The 18,987-nt window shown below is 31.1% G+C and overlaps 1 protein-coding gene across 2 annotated transcripts; it reads right to left on the bottom strand.

Annotated features, from left to right (window-relative positions):
- Nucleotides 1-199: 199 nt before the first annotated feature.
- On the bottom strand, nt 200-18,746 carry MS3_00003356 (uncharacterized protein; the record flags this gene model as incomplete). Of its 2 annotated transcripts, XM_051211123.1 has the most annotated exons (6): nt 200-675; nt 3,143-3,216; nt 6,522-6,616; nt 8,240-8,298; nt 12,013-12,102; nt 18,512-18,711. In XM_051211123.1, 6 exons carry the CDS (start codon nt 18,709-18,711, stop codon nt 366-368), a joined length of 828 nt encoding a protein of 275 aa, XP_051071162.1. In that variant the 3' UTR covers nt 200-365. The 2 variants fall into 2 exon arrangements, with proteins under 2 accessions (XP_051071162.1, XP_051071161.1); XM_051211124.1 differs by lacking the exon at nt 12,013-12,102 and having other exon boundaries at nt 18,512-18,746.
- Between the last annotated feature and the right edge of the window lie 241 nt (nt 18,747-18,987).

The following is an 18,987-nucleotide window of genomic DNA, read 5'->3' as shown; positions in this document are numbered from 1 at the left end:
CTTCACTCAGTCCAAGCACCTCCACGAGATATCTTTTTATTCAGGTTTTTGAACTGTCCTCTCAGTGCTCCACATTGTTAGGACATTCCGTGTACCTATATTAATTTTTGCTCTGGTTATCAGAATGGGCATCGGTATTATGACTTTCGAAGAATATAACGTCTGGTTAATTATTTCGAACTACATTAGAAGTTCGGTATTTAATTAAAAATTATAATCATAAATATATAAAATATGGAATACTGTAGAAATAAAAGTCTTCAAGCTTGTTTGAATATTTCTGTTTTTGAATTATAGTAAAAACTAAGGTCATTTATTAGTGATAAGAACAGCAGCCATGGAATTCAAATCATTTAACGTAACAGTCATTCTGATTCTACACACTGTGAATTTTTCAAAACTTTGATTGATTGCCATAACATTGAACATATAATTGCACCCCAGAATAGATTCAGTATGTCAAGTATGATACCCAAAATAAAATAAATTTTGAAGGCATCAATAAGAAATATCCGTTGTGCTTCACTGGTATGATGATGTATATTGTAGGATACCAAATACCAAAATGGAACAGCACAAATATTTCTTGTTAGAATAAATGTGACGGCAAATAAAGAGGTTGCTATGGCAACGTATTTGTGATGTGAAGAATATCCACATGTACGCAGAAACCACCTGTTTAGGGAGCAGAAAGACAAAAAGTTCATCAATAGACATATTTTTGTTATCCTCTAAATTAGATTACTAAAACATACAAGATAATGCTCTATATCTGTATTTCACATAACCTTAGGATTAAAAATAAAAAAGGTGAATGCAAACGTAGAAAATACAAGAGTTGGTTACCGAAATTTCTAAACTAGAAAATGGGTTATCTTTGTCGTCATATAATAATAAACTAATCACAATGCCATTTAGCTATACAATTTATAGACAAGATTGAAAACTCTTTTACAAAACCAACCTAGTTTAAGTTTTTTCATTTCAATACTGTTATAATTGTTTATGATGTGACTTGTCATTTAATTGTAAATGAATATGACGTAATCCTGACTGACTAGCGGTGATAAAATCTGGATTTACCTAACTAGCGTCATGAACATTCTGATTTGTATTGATATAAAAGTACAAAGATTGTTTCCATTCTTAATCAATGGGAACTATAAGACAACTAAAATGTTAATAGCTACTAACAGTTTCTTCCAAATAAACAATATTCAGCCACTTTCAAAATCATGACTGGAAGGATTGAATTACGTTTTGTTGAAATTTTGGGAACTTTTGTTTTACGACATAGTTACGAGTGAATGAATTATCCATACAAATTTACTTTTTTATCTATAGCAGACCTTGAAGTAGGTGTTAGGAGCCTTTATAATACTAGATATCTGGGTCTTGTCGTTCCATCATAAAGCTATTTATCTGAATCAGTAGTCTAAATAAACATACACTCCTCATGAGTCGTAAGATTATCCATTTAATCCATAAGGAAATTAAAACTCCTGATCTTACAGATATTTATCATTCAAACACCTTCAATTCACTAAAATAGATTCAAGAGAAAAACTACTATAAAGAAGGACTTCAGACATTTTATTTTCAAGGTGAAAACTGAAAAGTCATATGATATTAATGTTAGTAGGTGCTTGTATTTGAGTTAATCAAGTGTCTTTGTATTGTCCAAATAAATTCAGATATTTCGAACCGGTTTGTACGGAGGCCTTCAAAGTTATTTATTTACAAATACTACCACATAATGCTCTTCATTCTAAAACAATTTTGATAAATGAGAGAAAAACACAAATAGATGCCCCATTACTTGGATACCAATAGTAGCTTCCTCTGAAGTGAAGGTTTTTCTACGATTGCAACAGTAGTATCATTTATCTGTCTATTTTCGTCTAATGTTACGTAAAATATACCAATCCTCGACAATAGGTACATTACTATTTCTAGCTAAATGATAGTAAATGTTTTTAGATTACTTAAAAGTAGTTAATAATTTTTGAAAAAATTAAATACCTAATGACGATATGCGGTTGATATTCTCGATACAAAATTACGAAATGGAAATAGTCTAGAACTTTCTACAGGCTTTTACAAAAGTGACTTTGGTGTTGGTTGGATTATTCGGATGTATGCATTATGACTGTTAGAAACTTCGTTGTCACAAGAAATACAAAAACACTGATTTCTTCTGTTCCAACCTCCAATCTTTTACCAAAATGACATCTTTTATAAAATCAACTGTTCTAAGCCTTAAAGAAACGAATTTATATGTGTTACAGTACTTGTTCCTATCCTGTGTAGTTAGTTCCTGGTTATTTTTACACACTGGGAAAATCATGTTACATTGTTTATGATATCACTGAGTCTGTGATTTATAATTAACTGAGCTCACCTTTTTGATATTTATGTCGACAACCAATGTTATTTTTATTATCAAATCTGAACACAATTAGATTCCCTGTTATATTCTATTAATCAGTTCGTAAAAACACTATATAACGACATTTTTAGTTGTTAGTTGACAGTAGTTGGAGAACCTATAAAAATCAGTTTCCCCCTATTTAAAAAACATTAAAACTATCTTGTTTGCCTGTTAATTATAGTATTACCATAAAATACCCAGTGATTCAGGATTCATGTTACCGAGAAGTCTTAAACTATAACGAAACACTGTATAGTTACCTAATTGATATCATTATGTAATTAACAGTCTATCTGCCTATCGAATTATTCTTTCTAAACAAATCAACTAAATGTTGTGTTTTCGTAAACAACACTGAGACAGTATTTACTTAATTATGAATTACCTTCTATGGTGAGAGGCTACCTCTATAGTCATGTTACTCAGCGGAACGTTTCTTTTCTTTCCACAATTTGAAATTTAGTCAGTAAGTAATTGACCATTTATTTGTCCATGTTTTCTTCTTTCTTTCTTACAACCTTCATTATCCATGCTTCTATACTTGTCTGTGATTGAAAACTAAGACTTAATTTGTGTGACGAAAGAAGCAAAAAACACATTTCAGCATCTTTTAAATTTGTTAACTAGGCATATAAATAAACTTCGTTGTCTAATAGTGATTTCATTGAGTATATTCTCGTTATTAAAAATATGATCGCTAAGAATACTTACCTGAGATTAATGAAGGGAGTAGAAAGTTCTGTCAGATACTTCAAATATGCATAGTATTTTCCAATTTCATTGGACTAAAATAAACAAATGAGTGTTTAAATGAATACTTCAGAGTTAAGAGATCAACATACATTACAGTCATAAAGGCAACAATATGTAACTTACAAGCACGTTGATTTATTGTCAATACAATATTTGATCTGTCCCTATCATCTGTCACTAAATTTTTCACTTTGGGCAAAACGTAACAAATGTTTGCAACTTATCATATTCCTTATTTGTCGAGACTATAATTTATGGACGAACCAATCACGTATACGATAACAGGTCTCGGATTTTGGCGCGAAATTCACTGATTCATTTGGATAAATAGAGTTTTGCTATTATAGCTTGTTATAACTTTTGACCGCCGATTAGAGGGCAGTGACTTATCGATCGGACCAAGGACGCGTAAAACACGTGCGAGCAGCCTAGAGTCCTGATTGACCCTGCTTTCCACCTACCCCAGCTAGTTAAGTCCAGAACACCAGTCCGAGCCTCTGCAATATGAATCCTTAAATTTCAAACATACTGAGTTTATATACCAATCAAACAGACCACAACGTACCAATAAAATATGAAACAACATTTGTACAAGAATTAGGCAGATGTAGCTGTGAATGAGTGAGGTAGTAATTAATATACTGGGTATAACTCAAGAATGGTAAAACGTATAATAATAGTTTATGGGTCAAAATAAAGCTTATATTAAGAGGAATATGTATATGCATAGTTTCGTTACTTACTAATTATACAATAGAAATATACGATCCCAAAAGTTACCATTCATTATTCTTGTCGGGACATAACAAGTTGATGTCAGTTCATGATGAAAACTGTAAATTATAATTATAATTCCTCATACAGTTTCATAACCCTCATTTGGTCCTAGTTATTAAGTGGACACTCTCAAGGTCAGTCTAGCGTCGCTCAATAGTCGGCATAAATCATATTCTCATCCCTTATTTTAATTAAACGATAATAAAGCCAAATGCGAAAACATCTAATTTTCATAAATTTCCAAATGTATTTAATGACAATTATTTGGCTATCATCTAAAGTCCCTGACCAGCTCGTTCTGTAAAGCTGTTATGGCTTTCTTTATCTGTTTTTAACTTGCTTTATTGCTTATTTTCTTTCTAAAAACAATCTACCATTCTATCAAGTGTTTGACAAACAACTGAATTACTAGTCCGATGATAAGTTAAACCAAACTTATTTTAAATGAAATCAACTGATTTACGGGAAATGCACCTAAGTCAGTACACGCTACATCTGTCATCTCCGATCTAAGTTAGAAACAAAAATAAATCGTAAACAGGCTTGATAAAACTGACCAATTATATCAGTAATTAGTCAATTATATATATGTATTGGCATTGAAACTAACTTTCCCTAGAGTGTATCTAAAACCCAGAAGTTGTTCTGTCATGCCCTTCCCAGCAATGAATATTATTATAAAGTATTTCTAACCTATTTTGGATAATGTTGATGTGTCTCGACAGTGTATAAACTGAATTAAATTTATTTGTGTCAATGATTTAAACTCTTGATCTTTGTGGAATTCTGACTCATCATGTTAATAAATTAATAGGACGATGAAAATTTATATCCTCAAGTTTCGATTCATTTTGTTCCTAGCTTTCCTTCCTAAGAGAATTTCAATCCAGTTATGTCTTTTACTTATTTTTGTATTTAAATCGAACTCACTAATTCTTAACACTTACATATTTAATTATTGGAGAATGAAATATCCGCAATGCACTTGACTGTGAATAGAATGATCATCTGCACTAGGATCTGCACTCAAAATCATCTTATACAGAACAAAAAGAACCTGTATTGCAAATAAATAAACCAGTGTATACCTAATCAGTATATGTTTACATAAAATTCATAAGAATTTAGACCAAGCTTTTCCAGATGACTTGGCTTCAATAAGTCAACGACAATGATTTAGGACATGTATTGTAAAACCAATGAACTAGATTTTGATTGACATCTCAACACACACTAATCCTTTTAAGGGGAATCAGACTAAGATGTGGTCATTTCCTTACTTTTACCTACAAACTGGTACTACTCTTTGATTAAAAATAGATAGTGAAAAACTGTTCAGGTAAGGGGGAAGCAACTAATTTTAAGTAGGTTGCCATTAAACCAAACATCAGTTTAGCCTGACTTTTATCCTTTTATATGTACGATCTCTAGCAACCAAAGATAATAAAGGTGCATTTCATTGATCAGTATAAAAATTTTCTGACTCTCGGTTCATCCACAATAATCAGATGTTAATCACGAAGAAGTATTGAGGTCATACATCATTAAGACTTATATAGCAATATCCAGCAGTCATTTCAATGGAACTCAAAAAGTACTTTTGACAAATTTCTAGTTAACGTTAAAGATCTCTCTTACTTTAACAGACAGGTTTTCCGTATGTTGTAAACAATAAAACAATTTAATCTACTCTACACTATTACAGTAATAAGAAATGACAGGATTTAGAAAATGGGCATTCAGAACCATTTTCCAGAGTCGCTTAAATACAAATTACAATACTGACCGAAATTGTTTTCGTTCAGTTTCTCATGTAAAAGTTCACCTGTGAAATCTTTTTTATATAAAGTATGAAATTGTCTAGTTGGTGATTACAGCCAAAAGTCCATTAAAATGGCATTACATTTCAGTTTTTACTTGCATACAACATAGTAACTAAGTAAAACTATATACTACGATACTTGTTAAAATTGTATAGGATAACTAAACCCACTTAATGTCTTCCAGATCAAATATACAAAAAACACCAGGGTTCACTTCAGTTGAGTGAAGCTAATGAACATATTCCCTTCCTTTACGTACTTCTTCACCAGTATCAGTGGTAATAAAGAACCAGCTTTAAATATTCTTGGGAAAATATGATCAACAATAAATCTGTTTTCTGGATACAGAATATTAAATATAAGTACTGTTTTACAATACTAGCACATTTTTGAATACCGTTTGAACGGATTATGCCACTTCAATAAATTCCAAGTACGATCAAGCGTGAAGTATAAATCTGACTTCTTATTTCCCATTATGTTTTGATACCTACGACTTTATAAAAGGATGAATTAGTAAAGAGAAATAATAAAAATTCCTAATTCTTGGTCTTAAGGATAGAAAACAATATTATTCATGTTAAGATTCGAACAGTGTTTTCACAATATAATTAAATAAACTCATGAACAATAGGAATCATGTTTAACTGAATTCAAAATGTTTGTGACCCAGTTTTTTTTCATTATATTAATTGAAATAAATCTTAAATTAATCGACTTATAAAAATGCGACTCACTAAAAATGCTGAACTTCCCCAGATAACAATCGAATGATGGATTATGTAAGTCCATAATGAAGCACCTTTTAAGTACATGATCATTGTCAGTGAATCTGTATTTTACCAAGTTTCAAGCATCAAAGTAAACAGAAAGAAGTATGATAAAATAAATGTTGTACGTAAAATACACAAGTACCAATTCGGTTTGAATGAACACATATCTTTCTCTTGAGAATCTAACTGGGTAGTATAGGAAACCGACTTTTCATTCAGTGCATTATGTATGAAGATGGGTTTTATCTATTTCAGGTCATGTAGATTTCATACATCATACAATCAAGCAAAGTCATACAATAATATGTAAACTTCTATGTGAATAATCATTTCAACTATCATTAATTTACTGCTTCGATATATATATATATATATCAGCCAGAATAATGCTCACTAGATATATTTAAATTTATGAAGTACTTATGCTGAATACGTACATGTTGTATAATTCTTATCTTCGGTATTCAGTTACCATACAGTCTGCTTTCAAATCATCTGGCTGGTTGTTTACTTACATTAGAACAAGGTTTCGGATAACTGTAAAGTTTTTCAGCTCAAAACCTTTTCTGAAATGTATTTACTTTAAGGCTAAAAGAATCCATTTAAAATATACTAATTTCTTGATTATTTTCATTTGGCACGTGGTCTGTCCATCTTGTGGATATTTTAAAGTATAACAATAAATAAACGATTAAGAAGTACTACTACTAGGGCAAGGGCGGCCTGCTTGATCATCTGGGCTACCTGTTCCTGCCATTTAGATATTTCAACAAGTTATCTATTTTTGTTTGTTTTAATATATCACTATGTTTATTAATCGCATAACCTATTCGTACAACCTTTCGTTGTCAAAGATACAAAAAACTCAATAAGAGACAATGTGGTTGCTGGCAATATACAACGGAAAGAATGCACATTATTCAGATGTTCATTTAGCGAACTGCTAACATCTAACTGGAGATCACTCAATATTTATCGCCAGGACCGACCAAGAAGAAATAAACGGAAACTTGTTGAAATACTTTACGCTGAGAATTCTATATTGTACCAAAAAATATAATATTGAATAAAGCTGATAATAATAATAAATGATAAAAAAAATATGTATTTTAACGAAAACAGCATCTAGTCAATAATTATTCAGTTTTGTTCACGATAAAATGTGTCCACAGTTTGCTTTTTTTAACTGAATTATTGTAAATTTCAGTGATCATTTTTTTTCAAGATAAACGCTATTTCAGTTTCGTGTATTGCGTTTGAATGGGTGTCTTGGAAAGGCTTTACGCCTGTCCTTCAAATCAAATGTTTTCTTACTCATATTTAATTGTTTTGGGACGAAGAGTATCTCAGTTACTTTGTTACCAATCAAGGTCCTACATATAACCATATCACTTTTGTTGGAAGCCACAATTTAAGCTGTTAGGTTTCGACTTTTAACTTTTTAAAACAGTAATTCAGAAGACAAATGTTAGTCAATAGTGGTAACTTATACGGTCTTTTCTCTCAGAAGTATATATTGACTATAAAGGAGATAGCTTTGTTGTGTCCCGTAAATAAATTTCATTGTAACCTTGATTTTTGTAAACGCCGCACAACTGCATTTGGGATCGAACATTATTGTTCATAGGTGGTTGACAAAAAAAACAGAAGGAAATTGTATTTACCTAAGAATTGTTACTTACCATAAATCATATAACCGCATGATATGCACATTCCAACGTTGCTTAAGAAGTCTGAGTAACTAAATTAGTCATTTCGTATTGATTTTTTGACGTTATTGTTTACACCATAATTTAGGGATATTTTGTCGAAAGATTAAAATAATGTGTGAAAAAATACGTAAAGCTAAATGAGTACTGAAAGCAAGTGATAAAACAAAAGTGAGATAAACAAATTCATTTGAATTATTACATAAAACATGTTAAAGTTGCTTCGCATCTATATCATTCCCTGCTTTTGAGTAATCTCTTTAATGAATGCCCCGTTGGCAATCCTATTCGACAAAACAGTGTGCAATAACGGTGAGCTCGAAGCGAGAACAAATATACTCTCAGAATTTGTTTATCCGGATAAAAAAGCCAGCGAGCAGATTCTGAAACAATTATTTAATAATAAATATACTTTTTATTATATCCTAATAAGTAGAAAAATGGTTTTTCTGATGTTTCGTGACTTAATGTAAACCACTTCTTCAACTAGTACTATTTAAATTTGTTTAAATTTATTTTGGTTACTTATATACTCTGAAGAAGTGGTTTACATTAAGTCACGAAACATCAGAAATACAACTTTTCTAATCCTTAAGATATAAAGAAAGCATGTATTTGTTATTAACTTCCTATCCAATGCTCACTTAATTTGAAACCATCATGGTCAACCTTGGCGTTAATACCTATAATTATTAAATAGTAAGGTACTCTCTATAGTAACTAAGTCCTTCTATATAGGATGCAGAGTGGGGATTTATGCGAAAATTTAGACTGTAATGAAACGAGCATCACATTTCCATAATTCTTAAATATTTAAAGTAGCAAGCGTCTAGCTCAGAATAAAATGTGTCTCCGTATTCAGTGTTATTCTTAACCAATAACTGCCATGAACTTGAGGACTCTTGAAAACGAAGAGTTAATTAAATAATGCTGTTTTCTCATTTGACATTTCTCATTCGTTTTATATTTTTCAGCTTCAAAACCAGAGCATTTAGCAACACAGATGGAAATGTTACTTTTTAAATATTATTTCACAAGCAAAATAAAAAACTAGAAAACTGCTAACTACCTCATTCATCTTCTTTTTCTAAATTCATGAATGTGAATGAACTTTCTAAATCTTACAAAGATTTATATTTTCAGTTCAATAGAAATTAGTTCGTATGAATTCATTACTGATCTGTCATCCTTTGTCAAACTTACTTAGAGTACTTTAGATAAATTTCAAGTAAATGGGCTCCAAATCATGAAGGTAAGGCAATTTTAAAATGTGCTTTTTAGTGTTTTAATATTATCTATTAGTAATAAAATATGAGAGTTACATGTTAATGCAGAAATTTTTTTTCAAAGTAACAACTATACTTATTATCATGAATTAGCAGTAGTTGTAGAATAGATTAAAAACTAGAAGTCCATAGATAACTCTTAGTGGTAGTTCATAAACACCAGTAAGTACTATTGATTCTTTAAACACTTAAATCGAATACACTTGTTTCCCTAGATAACTACTCTAACTACTATCCATACGTTCTTCATGAAACTTCAGGGATTTTAGTTAAATACTCAGTGAGGTCGATACTCCTGAAGAAGTGGGACGAAATTTATGTATATGTCGCCTAGTAATTTATGATAGCTGATGCACATACTGTGTTGATGAATATAATGTACATACTCATACAATTACTAAAGTGCTCTTATCTCCTTTTATATTTCTCCCCCGGTCCTATTAATTATATCCTATCCTATAAAATATGTATATACATGCCATGAGTATTACGTTACTAATAAATTAAATGCATAATCAACTATCTAATTACAAATCCATTAAATCAATTAATTCATGAACTAAATTACATTAACAACAAGCATTTTAAATAAACAAAAAAAACAACATGATAATAATGCTAATCATGCTGAATTACCTTAATTCATGATCGGAAAAACGTGAATTTAGCAGTACTTAATTAATCACTAAACAGAAAACTAAGCTAAGTATTCAAATATTTTAATGATAATTTGTATGTATTTATTTTAATATATATGAACTGTATATAGGCCTACAAAGTGAACTAACTATTTGTACAGGATCAACAATATATCAATTTGTTAATGACATTTGTTTCCAAATTGTATAAGCTTTTAAATGAACATAATTCAAGTGAAATTCCTTGTTTAATGCACTAAAACGAATCCGTCAGTCTTAAAGTAAACTGAATTACATGTAAGGGGTAAGGTGTTTGATTAGATTTATCGGAATCCTCTATGAATCGATCAAAGATATGTGGTTCACTGAGAGACAAAATACGTTTTCACATCAAACTCACACTAGTTCTTTTATATTAATTTTCATTCTATATTTTCTAAATCTTTATTCTCGTTCATAGTATTAACTTTGTGTAATTAAAGCAAGGTGTATTGAAAGGTGTGTGACATGCATATCAGTTTGAAGGCCTTCCAGTACAATAATAAGGAATAAATGACTAAAACCAAATTATGCGTAACTTGAAGCATTCATAACTCCAAAGATCTAACTATGGAATTCAGTATGTGAGCTTGAAATTAAATTGTTCATCATTGAACCGATAACAGTGTGATTTATGTTACCCCTAATACCTAAGATAGACAACTCTAACAAGTAGATTATAATTAAACCATTTGATAATTATTTTCATAATTAAATTTAACAAAATCTAAAAATTTGTTTAGAAAAGTGGCCTTAAACGTTGTGAGCTTTAAATAGATTGATTTATTTGTTAGTGAACTTAAACTCAAAATCGTTTATTATCAGAGTAATCAATGCAATTAAACGATATCACCAACTATGATTTTATTATCTAGTTTAAGAACCATAAAGTGTCAAGGGTTTTGTATATATTATGATGTGTCCAATCTTTAACAAAACAGATTCATACAGAAGTATTATTCTACAAGCTGCAATAAGAACCTGTTTTATTACTCGAATTAACTCAGTTTCACTTCTTCCCTACGATATCATAGACACGAATATATGCTCAGTATTTATTATAGCTTATTGTAGAGATTTTTGTATTTTATAGCTTACATCACGAGCTGATCTTAGGTTTATGAATGCACACTAGTGAAAAGTCCTATACTAGAGCGAAAACTCTGTTCAGTACAGGGTGTTAACTGTGAATTGACATGCTTCCCAGTTATCCTGGGTTTCGTAACATTATTAAAAGTTATTGCTACAACGTGTAAAACGAATGAATATTTCATTTGAATAAACTAAGACAATTCACCAAATATCTTGTCTATCTTACATTAATTTTATTATAGATACTGAAAGATTAAAAAGAGAAATTTTACCGGTTATCTTGTAAAATAAATAGATAGAATTTTAGCACTGATAGAAACAAGACCATATAGATCAGTGTTTTTGAAATCGCCTCCCTATATAGTCTATAATGTACTCGGACTTCATCATTCGCTAGGATTATAAAACACCAATATACATAGTACTAGGTGAAAGTACTTATGAAAAATGCTTCCTACCCAATCATTATTATTTCATAGTAGTTCAGGAAGTAAACGTTTATTTTATTGATGACATACTCCTAATGTTGGCCGTCAAATTCAAAAACTCATTACCTGTTCTTCAGCATACATATAGATCTATATATACACCTGAGATTATCACTGCTAAACGGTGATATCAAATTGTGAATATCAGATTTATAAAAGTAAATTTACACATAAAACAAACTTTAGGAATTAATTTGTATTACAAGAATTTATCTTCATGCATTTTCTTGTTAAATAGTAAACAGTAGAAACTGATCAGTAAAATGAAGATGGAATGCACTGTTGATAGCCATCTAATTTGATTGAAAAAAAATCAACACCAAAAGAATTTAATATCAGAAGGGGTTTTTGTGGATATTATAGTAATTTTAATGGTTGAGATTATGAGTCAGTTAAAGCTAGACCACAATAGAACGAAACGGCCTTCCAGTGCTTTTAGGTTTTCCATGGTGGTCTATCATCAATTGACTCATGATCTCAACTATTAGAATAACCAAAAGGATTGTTAATAAAAGTTTATTAAACAATAATAAAATGGTTAACTGATTTTTGTAGTATGAAAAAGCTGGTATGAAGCTTAGTAGTTGACTTTTATCCTTCACAAACATCCTTGTAATATCAAATGACAAGATATGGTAGTAATCATATCATAATGGGATTAAATCTATTTAAAATATCAATTAACGTTGAGATGAAAATGACCTGAAATAAGGTCTACGCATCACCATTTCCTCACATTAGTTGAAAGCAAAATTTGTTATTGTATGGTACCAATTTCACTTTATATCCACATTGGTTTGATAGTTCTTTTAAGCTTTCAAATATGTCATCTTCATAAACGGGAACAACGGGTCACAGCTCTTATCTTTATTAGGTAATACTGACTGGTATTAATTTCTATTATCTATTCAGTTTTTAAATGCATCCGACACAATCATTAAAACACTTTACAGATTGATCGTGGTAATGCCAACTACCAGAACGAATAAAATGGTTTTTTACTACATTTGTTTTTCTTCTTCTTCTTCAGTTATTGGTATTTTTACGGATTGCTTTATTATTTTTATAGTATATGCTTTTACGATTAAGCACATCTAAGGAAAATTGATTTTTTGTCATAATTTCAGTACACTATAAAGCTTTATTACAGTTCAGAATTAGTCTTGAATTTAGTGTAACTAAATTATGTGTTCATCGAATACGAAATCAGAATGGATTTAGGCGGTCACCTCAAACTAATTAGTCTGACAACAAAATTATGAAGGATTTTAAAAACTTATTATTTACTTAGTAAATTCAAATGTCAATTTGAATGGAATTGACTTCAAACTTTATAATATTGAGTTGCTTAACTGAAATATGGAATTCATCCCAACTTGAAATAAATGACAAGACATTATGAGATATGTTAATTTTGAAGAGAATTAAAAGGTACAAAGACAAGTTAGTCTAAAGGGGGTTGAAACGAAGTCACAATTTATTTGATTCAGCACTCTAATGAAACTACAAAAAGTAGACATTTGTTTTTTTTTTTTAGATACTATCTCAAAGTTTAATAAAAACTCAAGTGACGAATTCTACTATCTGTCGAATATTGTTTCAGGGTTGATGTCGATGATATTGGTTTTGTCAGATGAACTGAACACTAAGTGAAGTAGACTTGAGTGTAGATAGGGGAAAAAGTTATTTAGTAATGGACCGATAGAACATAGGCCAAATAAAACCGGACAATAATTATTTAAATCAGCCTATGAGTCAGATTTTCTTCAAAAATCCGTCATCCTTTTCAGGTCACTTACATTTTTTCGCTTTTTCCATGTAAAATAAATAGGTTACTTGATTACAGGACTTATGTTTTCTGGATCTACTAAATCAAAATGACCTGCTTTGTATTATGTATGAGCTTTACATGAAAATCGCTTGATATTACTTGTCTCCATATCTTGATGGGATTTAGTGATAAATACAATCAGAATCTAAGAGGCGCATTTTATTTCAATTATGGAGATCATCATTATTACTAAGCAGTTCTCCTTGTGTTGCTTCAGACTTTGAGGCGGCCGGTAACAGGCTATTAAATACCTCCATTTTTGTTTTTCTTCACTTTTCTATCTCTTTCCCACCATTTGCATATTCAAGCTTATCATTCCCACACTTCATGTAACGCACTTTTTAGTGATTATTATTTTGACAAATTTATTTTCTGATGTGGTGATCTTCTTAAGTTGGAATATTTTCTTATTATTACTTCTGTTTTCCATATTCATATTATTTTAAATACAATTGTCATCTTGCCATTAATTGATTTTTCTTTTTTATTGTGATGAGTTGTGTAACCTATCTCATTGTTATCACTGAATAAAAGTACTTGAAGCCTGTGATGAAATTTCAGTTTGCGCCTCAAGCTGTATCGTGGATAAACTAATGGTAAGTTGTTTTATCAGTTGGTTTCATAAAGGTTAATATTAAATGGGAAATAAAAAAAAACAATAAGACTTTGTAGGAATTTTTCCCTAGGGTTGCTAATTATCCGGCTATATCTGTCTCCTTAAATCTTAGAAGTACACGACAGTTAAACGACTGAATTTAACCTAGTTCCAATCTATCTTTTATATTGACTTGGACAACTTGATATGGTATTTGCGCAAACGTTGTGCTGTTTGCTTTCGGCAAACTGACAATGTAGAGGGTTTGTGGAGGATGTTAATTTATTTTATTTAACATTAGGTACTGATATCGCGCTGAGACCTAAGGTCCTAGGTTCACTCCTCCGAGAAGCCGTGAATGCGCACTGCTGGGGAGTCCCATACTAAGCTGAAACAACTGTCTAGCACTTCATAGTTATCAGTAGTCATTAAAATAAGATCAGCAAAAGATGTTAACTACGAAAATCTAAAGTATTTGATTTGACATGTATTGACACTCTTCCCAGTATGTTTGGGATTCATGTATGAAACAGATCATAACTAAATATTTCTGTGTTTTATACTAAAATAGCACATCCAAAAGAGCAGTCAGATTTTATAACACTTTTCGCTGCTAATAGGATTCATTAGTCACATAATTGAAGTAATTTAATAAAATCTTTATTTTCCTAGAACATAAACGTCGGTTTGTTCACCACTTTTACTATAATTTCATTTTCAAACTTACAACACTTATCCCACACTATGCAACTTTGATTTCAACTGATAATTCGCTAACTGAAATTTAGACACTCAATCGAATATAAATCTCTTCATCAACGATGGTTTTATCTTTCATAGATAAAACATTTTTCTGGAAGATCTTCTTAGGCTTGTGATTGGTTATTTTGCGTTTCCAAGTCATAATGACTGCATTCAAATACTATCCCCGTTATTGTTTCTCACATAGCCAATAGGCTTATGAAGATTTTCTGTTGAGTAGTTTGAGTAGTTAGAAATTTATAAATAACTAACAATATACTGGCTAATCAGTTAGTAGGAAAGGAGTATTAGGGAAAAGTTGATAATTGTGCAGTGTACCATTAAACAACTGGCTTCTTTACACATCATGAACAATTTATCCTTCAATTAAAAAGATCTTGGAAAAGATTCACCTTATCTGAGGTAGTGATTTGCAAGAGTTTGTATTTACCCTTTGATAATGTTAAGAAATGTAATTAACCACTGGCATCTGTGCATCCTAAGAAGGCTACCATTTGGTCACAAGTTTTTACTCAGGTTAGATAGCTTCCAGTAGTAGAATTCCAAACAGTTGGAACCATCTGAGCTCGGTAGCTCAGTGAGAAAATTGGTGCTTTTTGAAGCGAAAGGTACTGGGTTCAAGTTCTACTGTGACCTTCAACACCGAAATACATGCATACCCATTTAGTAAGCCTCAAATAGGACGAAAGGTGCATCCGAATTCTACCTCTGTTCACTATCAAACTTCAATGAAAATTCAAAATAATGGCTATTGCTAATCAGATGGTAAACATCATAAGTTTTATTAATCGCTCTATGTAATAGATACTGAGGAGTAAATCAAAAATATAGTCAACTTCCAGTTCGGTATCTCGGCACTACTGAATCTAATATGCACGATAAGCATATAAGTGCTTATAAGGATTCAATCCTCTACAGATAGATTGCTTGTTTTCATTATCAGTGACCTGGAATGAAGAAATATAGGTCCTACAAAATCATATTATCATCCAAAGTAAATAATACAACTACATCTAATTCATAATAATTGTCTATCCTTAGAATTCAAGATTGATCATTTAACAATTTCATAGTTTATCTATTCAGTTCATCAACAGCTACTTTATGAAATTCTAAGTAGAAGATTATAGAACAGTATCTAATGGATTTAGTTTAGAAAAGAAAACACTAAAATAAATAGGCGCAATGATGAACACTTTAAAATGGAACATCAGTGGTATTTCGGTACATAATTATTTTCCCGTTTGTGCTATCATTGTAATGAATAGTCGCCAAACATAGATAATCAAAATTTGTGGGTGAGTACCAAAAAAAAACAAAATAATGAGTGTCATAAGACCGTTAGTATTGTTTGATTCAAACAGTTGAACCAAGCAATGATTTCATGACAAATTAGCCACAGTTTCAGATATCAACACTGAAATTCATTAAAATAACAAAATGGAATTACTTTTATGAACCTCTAATGGTGTAACATGACATTAGAAACACACAAGCAAAGTCATTAAACAAGTCATGTTTATCTTTACTGTCTGCCCTAAGTGATAATTTTTCATAGTTTATCTAAAAATCAATGTATTTAAACTAATTAACTCAACCTAATAACAAATTCGTTGAAAAGAGATCCTTTCGTTATATTTCACGTTTTTAATGTTCAAATAGGAATTATATATTAATTTTTGTTGTTAAGTGATTGGGAAATCTGAATTTTTTGTAATAAGATCGTCTTTGGGAAGTAAAACCATTCATTTATTGCCATAAGATTAATTAATTAAATCAGAAACTCCACAACCTAACTGTAAATCTTAAATTTGTTCACGATACTAAACCTAATTCCTTACTTACTTACGTCTGTTACTTCTCGTGGAGGAGCGTGGGCCACTCACCAGCGTTCTTTATCCAACCCTGTCCCCGACAATCCTTTCAAGCTGCTATTCATTCTTTTCATGTCTGCTTCAAATTCCCGACATTATGCGCTCTTAGTCCTTCCTCTTTTTCGTTTCCTTCAGAATTCCAAGTTAGCGTTTCCTTCGTGATATAGTTTGATGATTTCCGTAATGTATATCCTATCCACCTACAACGTCTTTTCCTAATTTCCTCTTCATCTCAAACCTCATTTGTTCTCTTCCACGATAGATTGTTGCTGATGGTATCCAGCCAAAGGACATTCAGTGTCATGCATGAATAATTGATCTGGTGAGAAGCCGTGACCAGTTGAGGTAGTCGGTGTCGGGTAGAGACAGGTATCCACCTCAGTACAATGGAAGATGGTCGCGCGATTTTATGGATCGGTTGACGTTAGACATTAACACTGTTGGATGCCGACTCTGTGGTCTAGAGATTAAGCGTTCGTGTGCGAGGCTGAAGGCCCTGGGTTCGAATCCTGCGAGCGGGATCGATGATGCGCATTACTGAAGAGTCCCACAAAGTAGAAGAACCGGCCGTCCAGTGCTTCCAGCGGTGGTCTAACATCAACCAGTTAATGATCTCAATCAAAAACTTAATAATCTACACAACCCTATATTGATAATTGTTCACAAATACTTGTACCTCATTGATGATGGTTCTCCAATTTTCACCTCCGTATAGTAGAACTGTCTTGACGTTCGTACTCCGTCGTATGAATTCCGGACGATGTTGACGATTTCCTCAGGTACTCCATAGTGTGAAAGTTTCTATAAGGTCCTAGTATCCACACTGTCAAATGGTTCCTCATAGTCAAGGAAGTTGATGTATATTGACTAGTTCCATTCAGTTGATTTTTCAACAATTATCTGTAGTGTCTCAATTTGGTCTGTGCACGACCAATCCTTACGTAATCCAGCCTGTTGACCTCGAAGTTGATCGTCTAAACCTATTTCGTAACCCTAGCTTTGTAAACCACATATTCATATTTGGTGTATTATGACTGTCTGGATATGTTAAGAGTTTGTCAAAATAGTCTAAAGAGTCACTCAACATCGTCCTTATAGTTCGGCTTCACCAAAATACTAAGCTTAATGAAATTTATTTGTTTAGTCTTCAGTTACATCGCATATCATAACAATCTTGTTATCGACCCAAAAATGTTGACTTCAATAATGTTGTAAAATGCTTAAATTTCATTCTGATTGGCTGTTTATATATATATATATATATATATTCGTTAGGGAAAATGAACGCCTTTCCGTGAAAAGTTTTGCCTACTAAAAACTATTTATCACTATAATTCATAGTATTTGTTCTGTTTTAGTACTACTGTAAGTCATAGCATATATCTTCAGCCTCTAATACTCTTCACTTGATATTTTCGTAAGGTGATATTCAAACGACTGTATATGAAATACTGATATTAGAGGTAATGAAATTTCATAGAAACAACATAAGGAGATACTGATATGGAGAGAATAAAGTGAAAATATCTCATCTTTCATACTAGGAAAAAGTAGTCCACTGATTATTTGTTCATTTTACGAACCATTATTTGAATAAAAAATATTGCCAACAATAATTTTCAGTATTAACAATTATTTACCTTGCGTTCCATTCTAGATATTGTTTACGTGAAATACTTTCATAAGATTTACAATAGATTCTTGATAAAGCTGGAGATATTAATTCAGTAATTAGAAATGAAGAAAAGATTCCAATTAGTATCCACCATAAATAAAATGATGTTTCGTTTGATATTGATCTGTGCATAATTCGATCATCTAATTTATCTGTTGTATTCATAATATATTACAAACTGTATTGTTATCGAAATATTTGTAAAAGCACTGACAACTGAATATATATATTCAGTTCAACCCATAGTTTGTAAATTCGAGGTCTTTTGATTGGTAAATTTGGCAAAAAAGACAACGACAACAGAAAAAGCTTTCAATAGTAGATTAGCCTATTTATTTTGCTGTATTTTTTTTATGTCTGTTAATGTTCTTGACCTATTTTCTGATAGGTTTATTAAAACTTACAATACATCAAGCACTATTTTAGTTTATCTTTTTGAAC

Source organism: Schistosoma haematobium, chromosome ZW, assembly GCF_000699445.3.
Source record: "Schistosoma haematobium chromosome ZW, whole genome shotgun sequence".
In the NCBI taxonomy this organism is placed as follows: domain Eukaryota; kingdom Metazoa; phylum Platyhelminthes; class Trematoda; order Strigeidida; family Schistosomatidae; genus Schistosoma; species Schistosoma haematobium.
This window is presented reverse-complemented; position numbering and strand designations above follow the sequence as displayed.